The sequence below is a fragment of the Brienomyrus brachyistius genome, chromosome 4, assembly GCF_023856365.1.
Source record: "Brienomyrus brachyistius isolate T26 chromosome 4, BBRACH_0.4, whole genome shotgun sequence".
In the NCBI taxonomy this organism is placed as follows: domain Eukaryota; kingdom Metazoa; phylum Chordata; class Actinopteri; order Osteoglossiformes; family Mormyridae; genus Brienomyrus; species Brienomyrus brachyistius.
Genome location: NC_064536.1, coordinates 18,304,369 through 18,326,770, shown reverse-complemented (window position 1 = coordinate 18,326,770; position 22,402 = coordinate 18,304,369). Strand labels below are relative to the sequence as shown.

General features: G+C 45.3%; 1 protein-coding gene across 1 annotated transcript; it reads left to right on the top strand.

The window, feature by feature from the left end:
* Positions 1 to 3,995: 3,995 nt before the first annotated feature.
* Positions 3,996 to 18,164, top strand: LOC125739622 (tripartite motif-containing protein 16-like). The gene is made up of 6 exons (XM_049009915.1): positions 3,996 to 4,652; positions 7,327 to 7,422; positions 7,999 to 8,232; positions 9,187 to 9,346; positions 9,720 to 9,779; positions 17,331 to 18,164. Exons 1-6 carry the CDS (start codon positions 4,062 to 4,064, stop codon positions 17,861 to 17,863), a joined length of 1,674 nt encoding a protein of 557 aa, XP_048865872.1. The 5' UTR covers positions 3,996 to 4,061; the 3' UTR covers positions 17,864 to 18,164.
* The last annotated feature ends 4,238 nt before the right edge of the window (positions 18,165 to 22,402 follow it).

Genomic DNA, 22,402 nt, shown 5'->3' with positions numbered 1-22,402 from the left:
ATCCTGCTCCTTGTTTAATACAAGGGGAATAGGGAGTAGGAACTAGGGGACCAAGTAGTAGTGGACTATGGAATTAGGGGCCACAGGACTAGGAGACTATGTGACTAGGAACAAGGGGACTAAGGGAATAGGGGACCTGGGGAAACGGGGCTACAGTGTTGGGGACTATGGGACTAAGAATCAAGGAGACTAGGGACTTGTGGATCATGGAAGTGGGGCAAAGGGGGAATTGAACACTATGGACTATGAGACTAGGGCACAGAGGTATCACAAGATTACAGCACTTAAGACTAGAGGGCTGTGGGACTGCGGTGCATCATCTCCGGAAGCCTGTTTATGTCCGTCAGAACCTCAGACAGCTGGTGTGCACAGTCCCTCAGAACCTTGCCTGGGATCCCATTAGGGCCTGAAGCCTTCCTAGGGTTGATTCTCTACAGCGTTCTCCCCACCTCCACTGTTGGTACGCCGATTACTGTGGGCTCATTGGGGGAGGGGTGAGCCGGGAGGGAGTGGTGGTGTCTGAGGCCTCAAAGCGAGTGTAGAAGGCATTGAAGGTGTCAGGGAGTGCTGGACCCACCGGACACTGTGCATCACTCTTCCTGTCGTCAGTGATGCACCTGATGCTCTTCCACATGCTTTGTGGCTCATTTGTATTGAACTGGCCCTGGATCTTGAGAGCAGATATGGACTTTGCTCTCCTTATGCCCCCAGTCTGTAGTCCCAAAGCAGGCCTGCAGCAGGGACACAGCACCATCAGGCCACACAGAGATGGTTTGTGTTATAGTTTTGCTCCTTCTCAACCGGGGGCTGTATGCAGGAGCCGGCAGGAGGGAGATGTGATCTGAGGCCCCGAGGTGGGAGGGCGCTCCTTGACTGTTGGTGAACACTTTGTCCAGAGTGTTTCCCCCTCGAGGGGCGATGTTATCATGTTGGTGGAACCTGGGGAGAATGTCCTGCAGATTCGCGTGGTTAAAGCCCCCCAGCACCACACACAGCGCTTCTGGGTGTTTATTTTGTAGCGAGCCGATGCTGTCATGTAGCTCCCTCAGAGCATCGCTAGCAGTAGCATGTGGAGGCACGTAAACAGCCACTATAAACACCGCTGTGAATCCCCGCGGTAAATAGTGAGGACGGCATTTCACTATTACATTATAACTATAATTATTAAATTATACTAATAATTATTAAATTATTATGGTATACTCTGTAGACCTCATTCCATTCTTTTTGGGAGGTAAATTATTTATTGATTTATTTAATAATGTAGTTTTTATAAATATATGATAGCACATATTTGTAGCTTAAGCAATGTGTCAAGCTTGCAGTTTTGCAGTGGTGATGTGCTGCCACCTTCTGGGTAATCGATGAACTGATTTTCAGATTAAGACCAGAAAACCATACATGTTATCAGGTGGAAACTGCTCATGCTGCACACCTGTGCTTATGGGTTAGGGTGAAGTTTGGCTCCAAGGGCTCAGGGTACTTCCAGGCTTGGAGGCCAAGGATAAGGTGTTTCTTTCCGCACGTAAGGATTTAATGAAGATCCAGCCAGGGTACTCTGGTGAACCTCTCCTTACGTTGGGAGCCTCCTTCCCCAGTTAAGGGTTTAAGAATTTCCTGGTACTTTCATCAAGCCCTGGGGTTCTGGAGAAAAGTCCCAAGACCATCCATACTTTACCCTAACCCTAACCCTAGCTACAAACGTCAAGTCCTTCCACCTCCCTGACGTGACTCTCACAGGGCATGTTTGCTGCTTGTTGGTCTCACATCTCGTTCCAGCCCTCGTGTTAAACACCACCAGCTGCCTCCAGTCTGTTTCCTCATTAGTCCTCTATTTAAGTGCTTCCTGGTCCTGTGTTCCCCAGTTTGATCACTGATGTTGTGCCTTATGTGTTGCCTGTTTCATAGCCTCCCATAATGATCCCAGTAAGTCCCTATTTGTTGCCAGACAAATACCTGCTGCACGAGTCTTTCATCCCGGTGACCACAACACCAACCGCCAGTGATGTCTGTGGAGCCCAGAAATACCAGCCTAGCTGCACTAGTGCCCAGGCAGCACCTTGACAGCGGCATGTTTGCAGTGTCACGTTTGCCTCACTTGTTCACCACTTTCGGTAACAGTATCTGCTAAGTATTAGAAATGTAATCATATGTGAGTGAGTATGTCTGCTTTGAAGGAACAGAGATCACACCTCCTTACTGTAGGTACAGGGCACAGAAACAGGTAAATCCTGTAAGGTAATATTCTTAAAGTCAGCATAAATTCCAACACAGTTCTGGAATATGAAGTTCAGTCAGTCATAATTTTGTAGCATTAAAATGTAACTTTTAAATAAATCCTAACAGTATGTGTGATTGTGGGGGGGTGTGGGGTCTCGGGGTGTAACCTCTGTCTCTGGGCTTATTTCCTGTCCCTCCTGCTGTAAGTGTGAAGTTTGCATGTTCTTCCAATGTGGGCTTTCTCCTCCTACTTTGGAGAACATGAAACTGCGATCAGCCGATTGGATCTCTAAGCTGCCCTTAGTGTGCGTCTGTATGTGTGAGTTTGTGCTCTGCTATGAACTAGTATCCTATCCATTGTGTCCCCCACCCTGTGCCACCTGGGACAGGCTCCAGGCTCCCCACCCCCCTTTACAGGATAAGCAGTAATGGAGGACGGCTCCACACTGTTCCAAAGAAAGGGCGCTCCAGCTCCCTTCAGGACTTCAGACCAGCTGCTCTCACTTCACGCCTCCAGGCTTGTGGGTGTGGTTCCCACTCCTGGTTCTGCATGTACAGCTTGCATGTTCTCCCCGTGTTCCTGTGGGTTTCCTCAGGTTTCCTCCTGCTGTCCAAGATCATGCAGTTTGGTGAATTAGTGTCACTTGATTGTCCTCAGCATGTGAGTGAGTGTTTGCCCTGTGATGGACTGGCATCCCATCCAGGGTGTCTCTGCCTTGTGCTTCCTGTGATGTGTGTCTAATAACCCTGTACTGGATAAGCGGTTATTGGAATTTGTTGGATACTTTGTTGATATTTTACCGTTCTGTTCTTGCGGATGGCTGAAGCTGGTCCATTAACTTTGGGCTTAAATGTGAGACTTTAACTTAATAGTGTTCAATGAATATCTAGAACTAATTTTCATTATTGGATTATGGAAAAATTTTGGATGTAAAAAATTATCACTCTGAACCTGGTCACCTGACTCTCCTTCCTAACAGAAATACACACAGAAAAAAATGAGGAAGTATGACATTTATGTGCTACACCCTTTATTTTCATGAATATTATATATATATATTGAACAATGTAAAAAAACAAATCTGCAGATTAACAGCACTTGTCAAAGCCAGGGATGGATTATGGGTTGTGTGGGCCCCTGGGCAAAAGGTTCGCGAGGGCCCCCCCCCACCACCACCACAATTCAAGGGCCCTTGGCAGCCAAACACCCTCCCTATAGGGTCAGGGGCCCTTGTAGGCAGAGGATCAAAGAATGTAAGCCCTCTAAAATAGACAAACAAAAATACATTGTTGATAAGCGTTGCAAATTGTTTTGGGCTAGGGGCCCCACGGGCCCCCTGCACCCCAAGGGCCCCTGGGCAGCATCCCCGCTAGCCCAGTCCGTAATCCGTCCCTGGTCAAATCTTGTTCTGTCTAATCCTGACACAGTCTGTCTATAATTGCACACCCCTGCATGTTTCACCGGAAACCACATAATCCCAAACATGTTTCTAAACTGACACAGAAATTCATTCTCAGTAGATCTGCTCTCTTATACCTTTATAGATATTTTCTATCCACTGTACAAAATCAAAGAGTAGGATTATGGCTTGTTTGTGGAAAAACAATGTCAGTAACTGTTATTCTCATAAAAGGTAAATAAATGTCTCAAGTGTGTATAATTTGCATAATGTACTTAGTTATAAACTCTAACTCCACTGTTTGCCCAGTCTGCTCTTCTGTCTGGTCTCAGTCCAAAACCACACCTACTGCAGCAGGAGAAGCAGGAAGTTCCTCCCACTGTCACACACAGACGACTGTGAAAGAAAACGAAACTGAATCCTATCAGTGTTCGTGGTAAAATGGCAGAAGCCAGTGTTGCAGTGGATCAGAACCAGCTCAGCTGTCCGATCTGTCTGGATTTACTGAAGGATCCGGTGGCTATTCCCTGTGGGCACAGTTACTGTATGAGCTGCATTAAGAGCTGCTGGGATGAGGAAGATCGTTTTGGAGTTTACAGCTGCCCCCAGTGCAGACAGACCTTCATACCCAGACCTGTTCTGGGCAGAAACACCATACTGGCTGAAGTGGTGGAGAAACTGAAGAAGACTGGAGTACAAGCAGCTACTCATACTGACCAGTATGCTGGACCTGGAGATGTGGAGTGTGACGTCTGTACTGGGAGAAAACACAAAGCTGTCAAGTCCTGCCTGGTGTGTTTGGCCTCCTACTGTGAAACTCACCTCCAGCCTCACTATGAGTCTCCAGCTTTTAAGAAGCACAAGCTGGCTGATCCTACTGGACATCTGCAGGACAAGGTCTGTTCCCACCATGACAAACCCCTGGAGATCTACTGCCGTACCGACCAGCAGTGTATCTGTTATCTCTGTATGCTGGATGAACACAGAGGCCATGATACAGTCTCAGCTGCTGCAGGAAGGGTGGAGATACAGGTCAGGCCAGAAACTCTCTTACATAAAGTTAATTTGAAATAAAAATGTTTTTGTCTTAACATGTTAGTATAATTGCTACAAAACACTCAGAACAAGTCTGGTTTGGTAAAGTGAAAGAAAAATTAACTGAAAATGCAAGTTTAAGAAGTTCTGATTGAATTCCTACTGAATCTCCTTTACTGTAAGTAGCAGAGGGGGTTGTTAATCAGCTTCAACTGCTTTGGTGTTAATGAAATTAATAACAGGGGCAACAATGAGACGACCCCCAAAACAGGAATGAACAGCTGGAGGCCACTGACATTTTTCCCTCCTCACCTTTTCTGACTATTTTTTTCACTTGTTTTGCATTTGGCTTTGGTCAGTGTCACTACTGGTATCATGAAGCTATATCTGGACCATACATAGGTTGCACAGGTAGTCCAACTCCTCCCGGATGGCGTATCAAGACATGCCATTGGCAGAAGGTTAGCTGTGTCTTCCAGCACAGTCTCAAAGGCATGGAGGAGATTCCAGGAGACAGGCAGATACTCAAGGAGAGATGGACAGGGCCACAGAAGGTCCTTAACCGATCTGCAGGACCGGTATCTGCTCCTTTGTGCAAGGAGTAACAGGATGAGCACTGCCAGAGCCCTACATAATGACCCCCAGCAGGCCGTTGGTGTGAATATCTCTGACCATACAATCAGAAACAGACATGAGGGTGGTCTGAGAGCCCGACACCCTCTAGTGGCCCCGGGGCTCACTGCCCGGCACCATGGAGCTCGATTGGAATTTGCCATAGAATATCAGAACTGTGCTTTTCACAGATGAGAGCCTGAGCACATGTGACAGACGTGAAAGGGTCTGGAAAAGCTGTGGAGAGCATTATGCTGTAATACTGTTCAGCATGACTGGTTCGGTGGTGGGTCAGTGATGGTCTGGGGAGGCATATCCATGGAGGGACGCACAGACCTCTACAGGCCAGACAACAACACCTTGACTGCCATTAGGTATGGGGGTGAAACCCTTGGACCCACTGTCAGACCCTACACATTATATCCAACAAGCTATCCGGCTAAACAAGAAATCTAGCTTTTTAAACAGGTCACTGGTTTTGGTACAGTAAATGGCTTTCTGACTTGTTTAAGTCATTTAAATTCATCTGTGACATCATTCCTAGCTCCGAGTTCCGACCTCCTAGGTAAATGGAGAGCAGAATAAGAGTAGCGGCTCCATCACCTCAGAAACAGCCTCCGTCCTGGGATTTTAATTTCACACACTCCAGTGTGTAGACTTTACTGAGAATTGTCAGTTCAAGCCTGGGCTTGGTACATCTGGGGGTCCCTGAGCAAGGCCCTTAACCCCCAGCTCTCTGGGTGCTGATATGGGTGGCTACCCTTTGCAGTCAGCTTACTCACACCTACAGAGAGCAGGGGGGGGTGTTAAGAGAAATTCCCCACAGGGATCAGTATCAATTATTGTTATTTTTAAAACACCTTGTCAATGTCAGGATTGGGGATTGGATGGGCAAGCAGGAGGCGGGGAAGGATGAGGCAGGTAGGCAGGATTACGGGAAAACGAGGGTTTAATAAGGGAACGGGAAGGCAGGGCAGACAGCAACAAACTAAGAGTAGCTAACATTAATGACAAGTCTGGGGAAGACGGACTCAGACGTGAACTAAATACAAAAGACAAGCCGAAAATAACAGGAAACAGCTGGGCATGATCGGGGAAGCACACGTGGATGATCAGAGGGCGTGGCACACATGAGGATCGGACAAGCCGGGTGTGACAGTTAGAGAGGTCAGATGAGAATGGCCAACTCTGTTTAAGCTGACAGGAAACCCACAAATGCAAAACTATGAGCTCAGTGCAACAGTGGTGAGTCAAAGGCACTGTTCACACCTGGTATTAACATGCGTCTCCACATGCATCTCGACTGACCGTCTAATTGTATCTCACTTTCCGCAGTAATTCAAATATGCACGAAAATAACTTCCATATGCAGAATCTGCCGAACATTAAAAGGACAAGAAGGAATCGGAAGTTATTAGCACATTTTAGGGTAAACAAACTGCCTAAAATGTTTGTACAAAACGTCGTGATACTAAAATAAAATAAATCAACATATCTAAAGGTTAATAAATTTATAAATATTTTAATAACATGACCATATATTTTTAAATATTTCCATAAGATATATTTCATAACACTTTTCTATGTGTAATTTTTAAATTGTATTTTGCAATAATATTGCGATTTTCATTAAACAGTCATTAGTATATTATTTGACATAACTAATTGTTGGACAGTGCAATTTGTATAAAAACTATAATGCATTTTCAGTGATCGGAACTCAGTGCATCTTCAATGTGTCCTGGGTGCCTTCACATCTGTAATTATTGCTGTCCACTCCTGATTGGATCACCCAGGACCCAGCATGTTAATACCAGGTGGAAACAGGATCAAAGGGTCTATGTCCAGTTCATCCTACCTACAGTCAATAAATCATTTATGAATATCCATCCATCCATCTCCTAACTGCTTATCTAGGTCAGGATCATGAGGGAGCACCTGGATCTTTTCCCAGGCAGCATAGGGCCCAAGTCTGGGGTCCACCCTGGACAGGATGATTAATAATATGATCTCAGCTAATGAAACAAACTTGTTTTGTCATCTTGTTTCCTATTTGTAGAAACAAATGGTTGAAACACAGAGGGAATTTCAGCAGAGAATTCAGATGAGAGAGAAGGAGCTGCAGAAGCTGAGAGAGGCTGTGGACTCAATCACGGTGAGTATGAACCTGAGGAGAAGATAACAGCTGGCTTGTAATCATATTGTATCTTCTTTCAGATTCAACAAATTGCAGAATTACAGACTTATGGGTATTAATCAAATTAATGCTGCTGTGGGTTATTCTGGGTCAATGATTTAATGGGGCAAAGTTGCTAGATAACAGAATTTAACCAAGTGTTGCAGCAGTAGTACCTTATTTATTTAGAAAAATGCTAAAAAAAGGCCCATTTGGTAAAAATGCAGCTTTTCACAACCCAGCATAATGCAAACACCGAAAAAGTCACATTAAACTGAGACCTAATGGTGACAACCAACCTGCCCCATACAGCCACCAGTCTCTGCCAAATCCCTGCAGCTCACAGTGTATGAGCTTAATGAGTGATCATTTCCAATCAGTGCTGGCTGGGTTTCAGTACCCGAGTCATCCAGCATGGTGACGCTCCAAACCCCAGCCCTGTGCTGTTTTTATACCTCCTGTTGGCTCACATCTCTATTGTACAATGAGGCTCTCTGGGGTCTCAAAAGGGGCCAATAGTAATTTTCCATCCTCTGTTCCCTGTGTCACCAACAGAGCTCAGCACAGTCAGCAGTGGAGGCCAGTGAGAGGATCTTCACTGAGATGATCCGCTCCATTGAGAGAAGACGCTCTGAGGTGACAAAGCTGATCAGAGATCAGGAGAAGGCTGTAGTGAGCCACACTGAAGGAGACATGAAGAGACTGAAGCAGGATATTGATGAACTGAAGAGGAGACACTCTGAGCTGGAGCAGCTTTCACACACAGAGGATCACATCCATTTCCTCCAGGTAACAGAACAGCTACTTTGGCAATAAGAAAACCAGAGCATTCAAATGGATGCATGTTCTCATTTGTATGTGGCCCGGGAAACACGCAGGAACACAAATACTCTTTTTGGGTCTAATTTATTCCATAGGCCTAATTAATTAGACGTTTTGGTTGGAAGATAAGAGGATTTACAATAAACAGTTTCTTAAACCTCACACTTTTCCCTTACAGAGGAGTCTCTTACAGAAAAGAAATAAAACTCCACACTCAGGTGGGACTGGTACAGTATAAAAGTAAAATAAAACACTCAGAAAACCATGTGAGGCAGACCTCACATAACCGAGTACACCGAAATAAAAGGAAATGGCAGTTTTGCACTGAAAATAATACGGTAATGGCACACTGAAACAGAAATATCCTTGTTAGCACACTAACAACTGAACAGATATTTAACATGGGCAGCATGCTCTTACCAACTTTGCACATACCAGAAAAACCTCAAGGCGCGGGCAGAAAACCTTGTGACGCACCGCTCTCTAAAATAAAAACAGATAAGGACCATTTTACCCGCTCTTTCAATATGTGGAAAGTGAATACACACCATTTGTTACCGTTCTCCACTTTTCTCACACAGCAATTCGGCAGAGAAAACAAACCTGGTACTCTGGGAAACTCTCACCCCACTCGGAAAACCGTCCGCAGTCCAGCTCATCCAGCTTAAAATGGCGCCTCCAGATAGTGGCTTTTCGCGCTCTCTCTCAGGTGATGATGTCACCAACTTGCTTAAAGGCGCAACCACCTATTCCTCCTCGTTCCCCGCTGCAGCTTAACCGCTCATGGTCAAAATCTCCAGATCACCCGGTTACATGTATTTCAACTAGTCTGTCATTGGTCAGATGTTAACGGTCCTATTAATCAGATTACCATACACATTTGTTTTGATGAAGCTGTTTAATCAGACTGTGTGTCTGTAGAGGTACCAGGGTCTTCCTGTCACCCCTGAAGCTGGATTTGGACCCAGAATCTCCGTCAGTCCACGCTGCTCTTTTGAGAATATGAGGAAGGTGGTTTCTGAGCTGAAGGATCAACTGGAGAATGTTTGCGAAAAGAAAATGGCAGAGATCCATCATACAGGTTGATAAATACAAACATTTTTCAGTCTGTTCTTGTTATTATACACCATGCAGAGAGAGTGTGCAGTACAGTCAGCCTCACGTTGGTGTGACCAAATCAGTTTTTGTTTCCAATAAGACTAAATATTTATGAAAACTAGTGAGCTCTAAATTCTACAGGCTGCAAAATCCAGATCACATGATTCTTCTACATTACAGAATCAAAAATCTGTATTGTGTGTAACTTACCATGATTTGCAGTTTGTTAAAAATGCCTGTTATTGTCCCTCATAACGATAATACCCCACTGCTGGTGTCTCCACAGTGAGTGAAGTCCATCTCCCACAAGTAAATTCCTTTTACTCACATCCCTGTTTCTCTCTGTCTCCTTCTAGTTACCAAAGACACCGTCCTACCAGTATTAGTGCCCACGACCAGATCAGAATTCTTACACTGTAAGTCTGTTCACACACTCGCTTCTCTCTCCCTGTATGAGGTGGAGTGTGTTTTACTGTGTTTTATTGTGTTTTATTGTGTTTCGTTTTCTTCTGCTAGTGGAGTTTTTCCATTTCCTTCTGCCAGAAGAGCTTCTCTTTCTCTCTCCCGCTGCCTCCTGGTCTTTCACATTTACATGAGCTGTTTCTGTCAGTAAATTTTGAATCCAGTTGCAATGCAATGCAAAGCAAGTTTATTCAGGATGTGTTTCCACTGCACCAGGTACGGTACTTTTGGTACTTTCCTTTTTCCATTGACTTCCAGTTAAATACCAGTACCAAAAAGTTCCAGTACCCAAAGTGCACTTTGTTTTTTGGTCCCTGTGAACTTTGGGGTTGTGATGTCCAGGGGTAGATGAACCGGTAGGACATGGGAAAGGACGAAGAAGGCAGGCAAGGATGCAAGAAATGGGGTTTTATTAGGGAAAGGCAGGGTAGACGGCGACGAACATCGTCACGTCACGTCAATGACCGGACTGGGGAACCAGACTTGAACGCGGACTAAATACAGGACATGACATCAGACTAATGGAAAACAGCTGGGTACAATCGGGGAATCACACGTGGTCAATCAGAGGGGCGTGGCACACACGAGGGCTGGACGCGCAGGTCATGACAGGGGTGGGACTTGCAAACGCATACACTGTCGATTTAAAAGATGGAATCGCTCGGCAACCCTGCGAAAGGAGAGCGTGTCTGTCTAACCAACGTCATTGTGTTTAACCGTGATTTGAAAATGTTGAATATTTCAGTGTGACAAGGATGCAAAATACTGGTTTATTTCTTTGAGATACAGTATACTGGGATTTCATATATTGGGTTAGTGTCAGCTTCCATTGGATGGATTTTAAGCTGACCTTGGGTTGGACCTGCGGACAGTGTACTGATGCCTCATTTCCACCAACACAGAGCCGGTGCTCGAATGGTTCTCACTTTATGCCTTTTCAGAACCTGCTCGTGTTTCCATCAGTTTCAAAAATGAACGTAGGCAGAAGTGAGAGTAAAGGTTCATATGTATTCTATTATGTTGAATTTTTTTATTTGTTCCGGATTTTAAGTTTTAATAAGCTTCCGAACTGAAATAAAAGTTTCCAACATATGACTCGCTGCTCTGTCTCTACTGTCTGTATCCACTTTTGTCTCATTAAAGGCTCCCCATCTGTGTGTAAGTCAGTTTATTCTTGCTTGATGTTTTACTGCTGTGCTTTCGATGATGAACTAACTAAGGATAAATCCAGATGCCCTATTAATTTGAATCGTATTGTTGAAAAAATCCAGCAACTAATGTTTACCAATAGATCTATCAGTCAAAGGCAGAATACTGCTCACCAAAGCTGAGGGCATCTCTCCCCTCACATACTGTATGTGGCCCAATCACGTTGTATAGATGACCCTATGTGTAGGATAGTTTAAACTTTGCATGGAAGAAGAAAACCCATTACTTAAAGAAATCTGTTATTCTTAATTTTTATTACAAAGAAGGACTGAACTGTGTAAACTTTTACTCTAAACAGTACTTTGAAAAATAAATTGGATTAAACGATGCTTGGATCCAACTTCAATATGGAACTGTCAGGGTCAGCCTCTATCGTCCCACTCTGTTCCTTCCCCATTTGCTGGTCATCCCGTCCCTCGTGTTGCCAGTCTTTGTGTTTTTCCCTGCTCTGTGCGGACTGCATAGCCTACCTTGTTGAGCATGCAGCTGTTTGTGAACCCATCCATCCATCCATTTTCCAAACCGCTTATCCTACTGGGTCGCGGGGGGTCCGGAGCTTATCCCGGAAGCAATGGGCACAAGGCAGGGAACAACCCAGGATGGGGGGCCAGCCTATCGCATGTTTATGAACCCTTCTGTCCCATATTCAAATCCCTCCTGTATTTGTATTTTTTTCCCTAGTGTTTCATTGTATGAGTTTTCTTATTCCTGTGTCTTGTGAATTATATTTGGTTTGGGCTACATGTTTTGTGCCCTGTGCTTGTGTTTTTTCCTATCTGTTGTTCCTCTAGTGTAGATTCTGTTTCTTAGTTTCTTTGTTAGTTTGAGTTCCCTCAGTTTAATTATTAGTTTCAGCTGTTGCCTGTCTTTGTGCCTGCCCTTCTGTGTTTACCTGATTAGTCGTTGCCCTGCCCCTTCCCGGATTGGTTAATTGTTTTTCACTCCTTTTGTGTCGTTACCTGGTTTAGTTTTGTATTTAAGTTCCTGATCCTGTTCTGTTCTTCCTGGAGTCATTGATGTTTGTCTTATGCTGTGGTCTTTATTACCTGCCTGCGTCTTGTTGTAATTAGTCTTTGTTTTGTCCCGTTTGCTTTTGACCCCGCACGGTCCTTCTGTTTTGTTAGTGGTTCCTTGTTTTATTTTAGTTCATTCAATAAACCCCAATTTTTGTATTGTGAGCCGCAAGTGGATTGTCCACTTTTTGTGCCTGCACCATGCCTCAATAATTTCTTGCCATATTGTTCGAATAATTGTTTTGTTTAAGAACAAATCGTTGTTTTATGAGGGGTGGTTCAGAAATGGTATTTTACTTGTAAGACAGTTATTTAATGAGCAAGTCCTACCATATAATTACTCAGTTTCTCACCAAATTCCAAAAACCCATAAGTCCCAAACAATTTGCAACAGTTTTTCATGCAGTCCCTCCTGGACTTTTTGTTAACCAATAAGATAAAAGAAATTTCATTCAAGCTTATTAATAAGTACTGTCCAGTTAAGCGGTTTCTACTGACAAATTGAAGAGAGTTTGATAACAAATGCTCATTCTGGAATCAGTACCCAGAAACCATATCACATCTATTCTGGAAATGTAACTTTTCAAATAACTTTTGGAAAGACTTAAACATATTCATAGGGAATACTGTCCTGCCCAATTTTAAGCTTTTGTTTCAACATATTATTTTAGGTTGCCACTGCTCCAAGACTGCAAAAAAAACATATATTTTATTATTAATTTGATGCAAATTTGTCAGCTGCTATTCATTCATTTTTCTTTTCCTTTCCTTCTTTGTCATTCCTTCTTTTCTCATCTCTTTTCTTCCGCTTTCAGCTAGTAAAAACCTATATGAACAATTTCATGATGCATTACCCGTATTGTTGTACTTTTATCGTGTTTTGACGTACAATACTCAAAGTTTGGGGGGAAAAATGATGTTGTACAATTTCAGCCTCCACAGTGAGCTGCTAATTTTGTAGCCCTGCTGCAGCATCTCTATACAAACACTCCTCACTTAACCACCGAGTTCCAATCCTACGACTGGGTCCTTAAGCTAATCCAGAGTCTTTTTTCATTATTGCTGGAGACTTCAATCAAGCAAATCTGAAGCCAGTTTTCCCCAAATTCTTCCAGCATGTGAACTTCCCACCTTGGCTACTCAGACCATGTCACTGTGTTCATGGTTCCTGCGTATAAATCCCTGCTGAAGCACAACAAACCAGTCAGTCAGAGTGTGGCCAGCTGGTGCCGTCTCAGCTCTCCAAGGCTGCTTTGGATCTACTGACTGGGACATTTTTAAGGAGGCTGCTATAAATGGTGACGCCATCAACCTGGAGGAGTATATAAACTCTGTGATCGATGACCATGACAGCCGGCCAAAGGCCCAGGATGACGAGGGAAGTGCTCACACAGCTAAGAATCAGAAATGCAGCTTTCAGATCTAAAGACAAGGCTGCCCTCAGGACGCCCAGAGACAACCTGCCCGGAGCTTTGAGGATAGCCAATCAGGCACATGCACAGAGGATCAATGAACACTTTAAATGCACCAAAGACACAGGCCGCATATGGCAGGGCATTTAGCCAATCATGATCTACAAGCCCAACCCACAAATCAGTGGCGGTGATGTCTCCCATCCAGAAGAGCTAAACAACTTTTTTGCAGACTCTGATGTACAGAATAAGGAGCCGACATCCTCCCAATGACCAGTACTCTGTCTGTCCACAGCTTTGAGGAATGCACTGAGTGAATGCACTGACCACCTAGCTGGTGTCCGCACAGACATTTTAAACACCTCTTTAAGCCAGTGGTCTGTCCCAGCATGCTTCACATCAACCACAATCAACCCAGTGCTGTAGAAGCCGTCAGTGACTAGCCTGAATTACTACTGCCTCATAGCACTCAGGTCAATCATCATGAAGTGCTTCGAAAGGCTGGTCATGGCAGACATAAAGACCAATCTTCCTACCTCTCTAGACCCTCTCCAATTTGCATACCGGTCCAATAGGTCTACTGGGGACACCACAGCCTCTGCCTATCACCTTTCCCTGATATATTTGGATAAGAGAGTCACATATGTCAGAATGTTATTCATAGACTTCAGCTCTGCCTTCAATACATCCCTCAAAAGCTGATTGTGGAACTGAGAGGATAAGCTTGAACACCACTATTTGCAGCTGGATCTTGTATTTCCTGACAGAGAGACCCCAGTCAGTACATATGGGCTACAACACCTCCAACACCATCACGATGAGCACCGGAGCTCCGCAAGGCTGTGTGCTTAGTCCTCTGCTCCTCACCTTGCTGATCCAGGTCTTCACAGCCACGCACAACACCAACCACATCATCAAGTTTGCGGATGATACGACTGTGGTGGGACTGATAAGCAGATATGATGAATCAGCATATAGAGAAGAGGTGGAAAGGCTGTCCACTAGGTGCAGAGACAATGATCTATCTCTCAATGTTGACATAATTGACATAAGGAGATAATTGTGGGCTTCAGAAGGACACATCCTGCCCACACCCCACTCAGCATCAATGGTACTGCTGTGGAGATTATAAGGAGAACCAAGTTACTCGATGTGGATGTAACCGGTACGAGTAGCAACCATATAGCTGAAAAGGGGACCTTTATTTTGATATCAAGAGGGGACTTTTATGCTGATATGGGGGCGCGGTATTCCAGCAGATTTATACCCGCGTAATCTCGCGATTCAAAGGGAAGTACTGTTTGGTCTTGAAGGTTTCTTGGGAAGAGGGAGTGCGGCAAGTGGTATTCCTTTGGATAAGTCGGACCGCTCTTTGTGAAGCTTGGGGCATTGATGGTGAGGGACGAACGCATTTGCCCAAAGGCACAAGATTGTTTGCAAAGACAAGGAAACCGCAACTTTTTGGAAAGTTTTAGCCACTGTTTCTCCTCCCCTCTTTTAGGGCGCAATGTATTTAATTAAAATGTAAAATTATTTGTGAACATTACATGTGTATGACTCCGCTGATCCCCTGGACTATCTCGGGTGACTTTGTCCGTACCCTCTAGCAGGCTGTCCCTAGGTTTATCAGGTGGGGTCTGGGACCGGTGCTCTGACGACCCCAGGGGGTGTATTGGAGTGGATTTGCTGTGTGCGGTCGGTATGTTTTTTGGGGTTTTTATTGTGATTTTAGTGAGGATTATTTTGTTGTTTTGAGTATTTGGTATTTTGATTTGTGTAAACCTGGGGTGTTAAACGAGCAATAGGGTCCCAGCCTGCTGTGAGGATATCTCTGGCCGCCCAGTGGCGCGGGCCGGGGTTTTGAACCACCTACTGACGGATATACTGCACCAGTGGAAACATCAACCAGGTCATCGGGAGTTGTTGAACTAGCCCCTCTTTTTTTGTGATTGTTAATAAAACAAATAAATACTTTTACGATCCAGCCCCAATCCCTCCTGTGTGCTCCTTTTGGATACCGTTTGATTAGGGGGGTACTCGCTCGAGGTCACATGGACATAATTGTGGAACTTACATGGACAAAAAACACCAGCTCCTTATTCAAGAAAGCCCAGCAAAGACTAAACTTCCTGAGGCGGCTGAAATAAGCAAACCTTCCCCTCCCATCCTCAACATGTTCTATAGAGGCACCATCAGGAGTGTTCTGACTAACTGCATCACCATCTGGTATGGCAGCTGCAACAAATCTGACCACAAGTGGCTGCGGATAGTGAAGACAGCAGAGAACATTATGGGATGCCTCTCCCTTCCCTACAAGACGCATTTTGCAAACGCAGTGTCCGCAAGGCCTGCAGCATTGTGCAGGACCCATCACATCCCTCACATGGTCATTCCACACTCCAGCCACCTGAGAGAAGATACTGCAGCATCAGAGCCGGGTCTGCCAGGCTGCGTGGCAGTTTTTACCCCCAGGCTGTGAGGCTCCTCAACACCATGCTGCCCCCCAGGATCCCTCACTCTGCCTCATCACTGCCTCAAGCCCCCCTTACCCCACAACTAACAGCCACAAACCGACCCTTAAGCGCTGCACTGCACTTAACACTTTGTCACTCTGACATGGGGGCAATAATAAGAATCCCCATTATTCTCTGTCTGCCCCATTATTCTGCTTCTATTCCTATTTTTGGCTGTTAGAAATTTTAGACATTTTACTATTATTACTACTATTATCATACACTGTTTTACATTGTGAACTCATGCTGTTACAGTGTACATGATGGTGAATTCAGGTCTAACTGATTACATAAAAAATGTATAAATTTAATACAGTTCTAACAATATAGCACATTACCCAATATTGCACAATGTATACCCCTTACTTAAGTGCACTATCCTGTAAGTCCTTTGCACATTGTATTGTCTTGTTTGTTATATTGCGAGTTTATGTTTACACTGTGGGCCCTGAGCTTCGCCATTTCATCTCTCTGTATACTTATATATGGTGCAGATGGCAATGAAGTTTACTTTGACTTAGACTTTGTTCTCGGGGTTTTGTTCACAGTGCAGCAATTTGGAAAAAGAGGGAACTGAGCTGGAGGGCAAAGCTTTCGATTTACCAGTTAATCTACGTTCCTACCCTGACCTATGGTCATGAGCTCTGGGTGATGACCGAAAAAATGAGACTGTGAATACAAGCAGCAGAAATGAGTTTCCTCAGCAGGGTGTCTGGGCTCAGCCTTAGAGAGGGTGAGGAGCTCAGACATCCGGGATCAAAGTAGAGCCGCTGTTCCTCCGCATTGAAAGGAGTCAGTTGATGGTTCGGACATCTATCTAGGATGCCTTCTGGACGACTCACTGGGGAGGTGTTTCAGGGCATGTCCAACCAGGAGGAGGCCCCGGAGCAGACCCTGAGATTATATATTATATATACCCTGAGAGATTATACATAATATATACTACATTATATCTTATATACTATCTGTACCGTATATAAACACAATGTCCAGTGACAAAACGTGACCATACTGGTGGTACTGCACCTCGCGCATGCGTCGCGTGGAGTCCGACATTTCCTGAGGTATTTCACATACTTGAATTCCTGCTTTGTTTTTATATTTTATGTATCGTACAGAATAATAGAGCGCAGGCTAAAGTGCAGTTGGGTCCCCAGCGAGTCTCTCAGCGCGGCGTGTCTCACAGCGCAGGGGGCAGCCGGAGCGCCGCAGACTCGGGCGGCTACATGAGTATATTGGGAATAAAATGTGTGTATTGGAGCGAGTTCTGTGTTAGTGAGTATGTGAGGTGTGACAGTGATAATGATGGAGATGCTGGGCTTCGTCATGGGATTAATTGCTCTTCCTCTTGCCTACAGACTCCTGCCAGCTGACGCTGGACCCCAACACAGCAAACAGGCTCCTGTCTCTGTCAGAGGGGAACAGGAAGGTGACACGGGGGGCAGAGCAGCCATATCCTGATCATCCAGAGAGATTTGACTACTTGCCTCAAGTTCTGTGCAGAGAGAGTCAGACTGGTCGCTGTTACTGGGAGGCTGAGTGGAGTGGAGATGTAGCCTGGATAGGAGTGACTTATAAAGGAATTGGGAGGAAAGGAGGGAGTGATGACTGTTGGCTTGGATTCAATGACAAGTCATGGATACTGTTCTGCTCTCCTGACAGTTACTCTGTCTCTCACAATAAGAAGGAGACTGACATACCCATAAAGCCCTCATGCTCCCGCAGAGTAGGAGTGTATCTGGACTGGGCGGCTGGTACTCTGTCCTTCTACAGAGTCTCCTCTGATGGACTGACCCTCCTGTACAGCTTCACCTCCTCATTCACTGAACCCCTCTATCCAGGGTTTTGGGTTTATCCAAACTCCTCCCTGTCGCTGTGCTTGCTGGGATAGCTCACTGTGTGCTGGAGGAATCATTTTTACCTTATCAGAGTGTCACATGTCGCTGCTTCTCCGCGGCAAATAGGTAAAATCTTTGCTTTATAACCAGTATAACCCTTTTTACTCTGTCTGAAGTGTGACGTATGTTAGACAGAAATAAATAAATGTTTGTTCAGTTTGCCAAACTCATGCAAAATGACTTTTGTTCTATGTTGTCTGTTAATGCACCAAAACTGCCAAAACAAATTCATAGTAAATGCAGTTGTACCAATAAAGTTAATTCTGATTCTGAATAAAATAAAATGTAATGAAATGTAAGCCTGATGGGGGGGGGGGGTTCCCCCTCCTCGGAATATGTACATTTTATATATTTCTGTCTGTATATTGTATTTGATCATATTAATGTCCTGGTTCTAGGGGTGTCAGAAGCATTTTGAATGTGAGGGGGGGGGACACATTGGCATGAAACTAATATTTTATGTTAAATGTGGGGGGGTCCAAACGGATAATTATGAAATGTGAGGGGGACACGCCCCCCTCAGATATAATGCCAGCGATGTCCATGCCTGGTTCAGCGCTACCAGTAACAGTAACAGCGACATTTTATTAACTGAAAACCTACAGCGGTCCTGAGGCAACTGAGTAAAGATAAATTATATAATCAAATTAATCATATGTTAACTAAGTAAACAGAAATAACATAAAATCTTAATGAATCACGTTAGTACAACAAAAATTGTGTGATGTTGCACCTGATCATCAATGATGCAGTGTAGGTGAGTACTAATTACTAAAAAAAAGCATAAATTCTGTTTCCTTAGGAGTCCTGAGATTTTATATATATAGAGAGAGATAGAGAGAGAGAGAGAGAGAGAGAGTTTTTAAGTTCCTTTTTCACTCCACACAATGTAGGAATGAGACTGTCAGCTGTAATGTGACCCACAAACACTCACAGTGGCACTGCAGTAATACAGATATACCCCTGAACACAATGGGAAGGTGGATTCTTACTCTGACGTCCTTCTCCTTCCTCTGGTGACGAGCTCCACATTCTGTGCTGCTGCCTCTGCTGGCGGCGTGTTTGTTTCTCTCCCCCCTGTCTAATTTAGACGTGGTGCACTTGTTCCCCTGGGGGTGGGTGTATAAGGTGGGTCCCCCTAAGGGGGGAGGAATCGATCCTGTGGCAGCCACCACGCCGGCTTCGGCTCTGCATCAGTGTTTCATTCTCCTTTTCTGTTCTGTTCTCGACCGTACATCAGAAAGAAAGGGGGGAAACCTGTGGTCTCATGCACAGTACATTTGTATGCAAAGGTAAGACTAATCAGGTTCCCCAATGTGCGGTTCATCCTCTCTACTTGACCATTCCCCATGGGGTGATACGGAGTGGTGTGTGACTTCTTCTCCCCAGCTAACAAGAGCAGCTCCGCAATTAAAGACCCCTCAAAATTAGCCCCCTGATCTGAATGAATGCAAGCTGGAAACCCATACACACAAAAGGAATTTGTTCCAGAGGACCCAAGCTACCGACTTAGCAGACTGATTGGGGCAAGGATATGCACAAGCCAGCTTAGTAAAAACGTCAGTAACCATTAAGACGTCAATAGATTTGTTATTAGAATCTTCTGCAGACCAAAAATCAATGCATACTAATTCCAAAGGAGCTGGGATAGCAATGGAAACGAGAGGAGCCCTAGCCTCAGGTTCCAGAGCCTTGCTAACTACACACCTCTTGCACCTGTGTACATAATTCCATACGTCTCTTTCGAGCGTGTCCCAGTAAATCCTCTGTCTAGCCAGCCACAGAGTACGTTGCAGACCCTGGTGACCTGCCTCATCATGAACCCCTTTCACCACAGTGGACCTCAGAACCAGTTCATTCTTCTACATTCTACAGGCATTCTTTTTGGACACAGGATTCTTAGCCACCCTGTATAGCACCTAACCGTGTTGTCAGTTTACCCCACTGCCTCAAAACCCTATGCGTCTCCCGGGATTCATGTACCCGCTCGCGCCTGGATGGATGTTGCCCCTTATCAACAAAGAACCTTACCCTGCTGATGCTGGGATCCTGACACTGCCTGTCATACAGTTCTTCATGACTAAAAATAGGTAACGTATGCTGACCAGTCATGGCCTTGGCCCTCAACTGCTGCGTATGAGAGATAGCCCTAAGCTAAGCACCATACTCCCAGTTCGAGAGGACAGCAGCACAGCAGAGACCTCTTCATGCGAGCCCCTGCCTCCCACCAACTTCTGAGCGACACATGTAATCCCAACACACACATCATCAGCCACTGGGGCAGCTCACTGCTCTCTAAATTCAGCAAGCGCAGTTCAACATGTCCTGAACTGAATCCACCTGCAAGTTCTGAGCTTCTTTAAGCAGTTGAACATAGGAAGTCCTGGTCAGGTGATGCATAACTCTGTGCCTCACAAGTGGCAGCCTGCGACGCATGGATAAACATCAGCCACTTTTGCATTTCGGCGTAGGGTTAACAATTTTGACTGGAAGCCAAGTATCCAACATACTGGCAGTATTTCAAATCAACTTCAAATCAGCTTTGTCCTGCACTAGCACAGACGTGTAAAATAGACTGTCACTCTCATGGCGCAGCTCTCATGGTGTTTTTCATAACTGTTTTACTTGATGTCGGCACTGTCTCACACAAATATGAACACACAGACTCAATGCCATCATCTACATTGGAGGGAAAACTCAGTCGCCTGCCACTGCCCACAGTCCCCACTGTGGCAGAACCAGCAACACGCCTCGCACCCTGAAACCTGCCCTGACACTGTGCACATGTGTGCTCCGGACTGAAACACGAAAAGCACAACCTATGCAACCTGCAGTGAGACTGAGTAGAATGGTCAGCACTCTGACACACATCACATTTGAAGGTGCGTTTCACACTCTGCTTAGGGTGACTATGCTGAGCAGCCTGGACGTTGCACACTAATGCCTTCTCTATCAAGCCCAATAACCTGTCCAGTGTGGTGCCCTCCGTAGCTGCGCTGTCTGACATGCCCACCCCCACTGTAGACTCACCAGACAGCATAACGCCACTCACAGCCTCAGTTACCGGCGTGACAGCAGGAACCGCGTGCTGAGACACATGACCCCTCTGACCCTTGCGGTTTCGTAAATAATCATCCAGACGTGCCTGAACTTCACAGGCCGTCGAATTCCTGGTCATTCCTATTCGTGAACTTTAGACCATAAAACCTGGCCCATTTGGCAGTGTTGCGTGTGGACATTAGGGTGGGAAGTCAGGGGGCTGAGAGTAGACTAGTGGTCGCAAAGGGTAGCGGGCCCAGTCTTTTAGGCCATGACTGGCTTCGCAAAATTCAGCTTAATTGGCATGAGGTTAGGTACATTCACACAAAAGAGGACATTCTGCAGGGATACAGTGAGGTGTTCAGGGATGAGCTGGGCACACTGAAGGGAGCGTCGGTGAAACTTCATGTTGACCCAAAGGCCAAACCACGATTCTATAATCCCAGAACGGTACCCTATGTAATGAAAAGAAAAGTGGAAGAGGAGCTGGAGCGCTTACAGGCGCTGGGCATCATGGAGCCTGTCCAGTTATCAAGGTGGGCAGCTCCCATCGTTTCTGTCATGAAACCTGATAAAACTGTGAGGATATGTGGGGACTATAAACTTACCGTTTGCCAGGTTGCAAAGATGGAGGAGTATCCTTTGCCCAGGGTGGATGACCCGTTTGCAACGCTGGCAGGGGGAAAGCTGTTCACGAAGTTGAACGTGAGCCATGCATACCAGCAGCTGCTGCTGGACAGGGATTCGAAAGAATATGTCACAATAAACACACACAAGGGATTGTTCAAATACAACCGACTGGTGTTTGGAGTGGCATCCAGTCTCGCCATTTTCCAAAGGACAATGGATACATTGTTGCAAGGGATTCCACAGGTAGCAGCATATTTAGATGATCTGTTGATTACAGGGGCTACAGAAGCGGAGCATCTACATAACCAGGAACAAGAGCTGAAAAGACTCTCAGAGGTAGGGCTGAGACTGAAATGTGACAAATGTGTGTTCATGGCACCAAGCGTGACTTATCTGGGACATAAGATCACAGCTGAGGGGCTTTGAGGGCCATCAAGGAGGTTCCAAGCCCTAAAAATGTCACTGAGCTGAGATCATTTCTGGGCAGGCTGAACTAATATGGAAAATTTCTCCAAGGTCTCGCCAAGGTTCTGGCACCCCTATACAAACTGCTGCACAAGGACAGCAGGTGGCAGTGGTGTGCAGTGCAGTAGAAGAGGTAAATGAACTCCTTCAATCAGTTAAGTTGCTCCTGCATTATGATCCAGACAAAGAGATTACACTCTCATGTGATGCCTCCCCCTATGCAGTGGGGACAGTTCTATCACACGTCACGAAGGACATGTCAGAGAAGCCTATTGGTTTTGCTTCACCGATGCTGACTGAGGCGGAAAAGGGTTATTCACAGCTGGACAAAGAAGGGCTTGTTATTGTGTTTTCTGTAAACCGTTTTCATCAGTATTTATATGGGCGTGTTTTTTAAA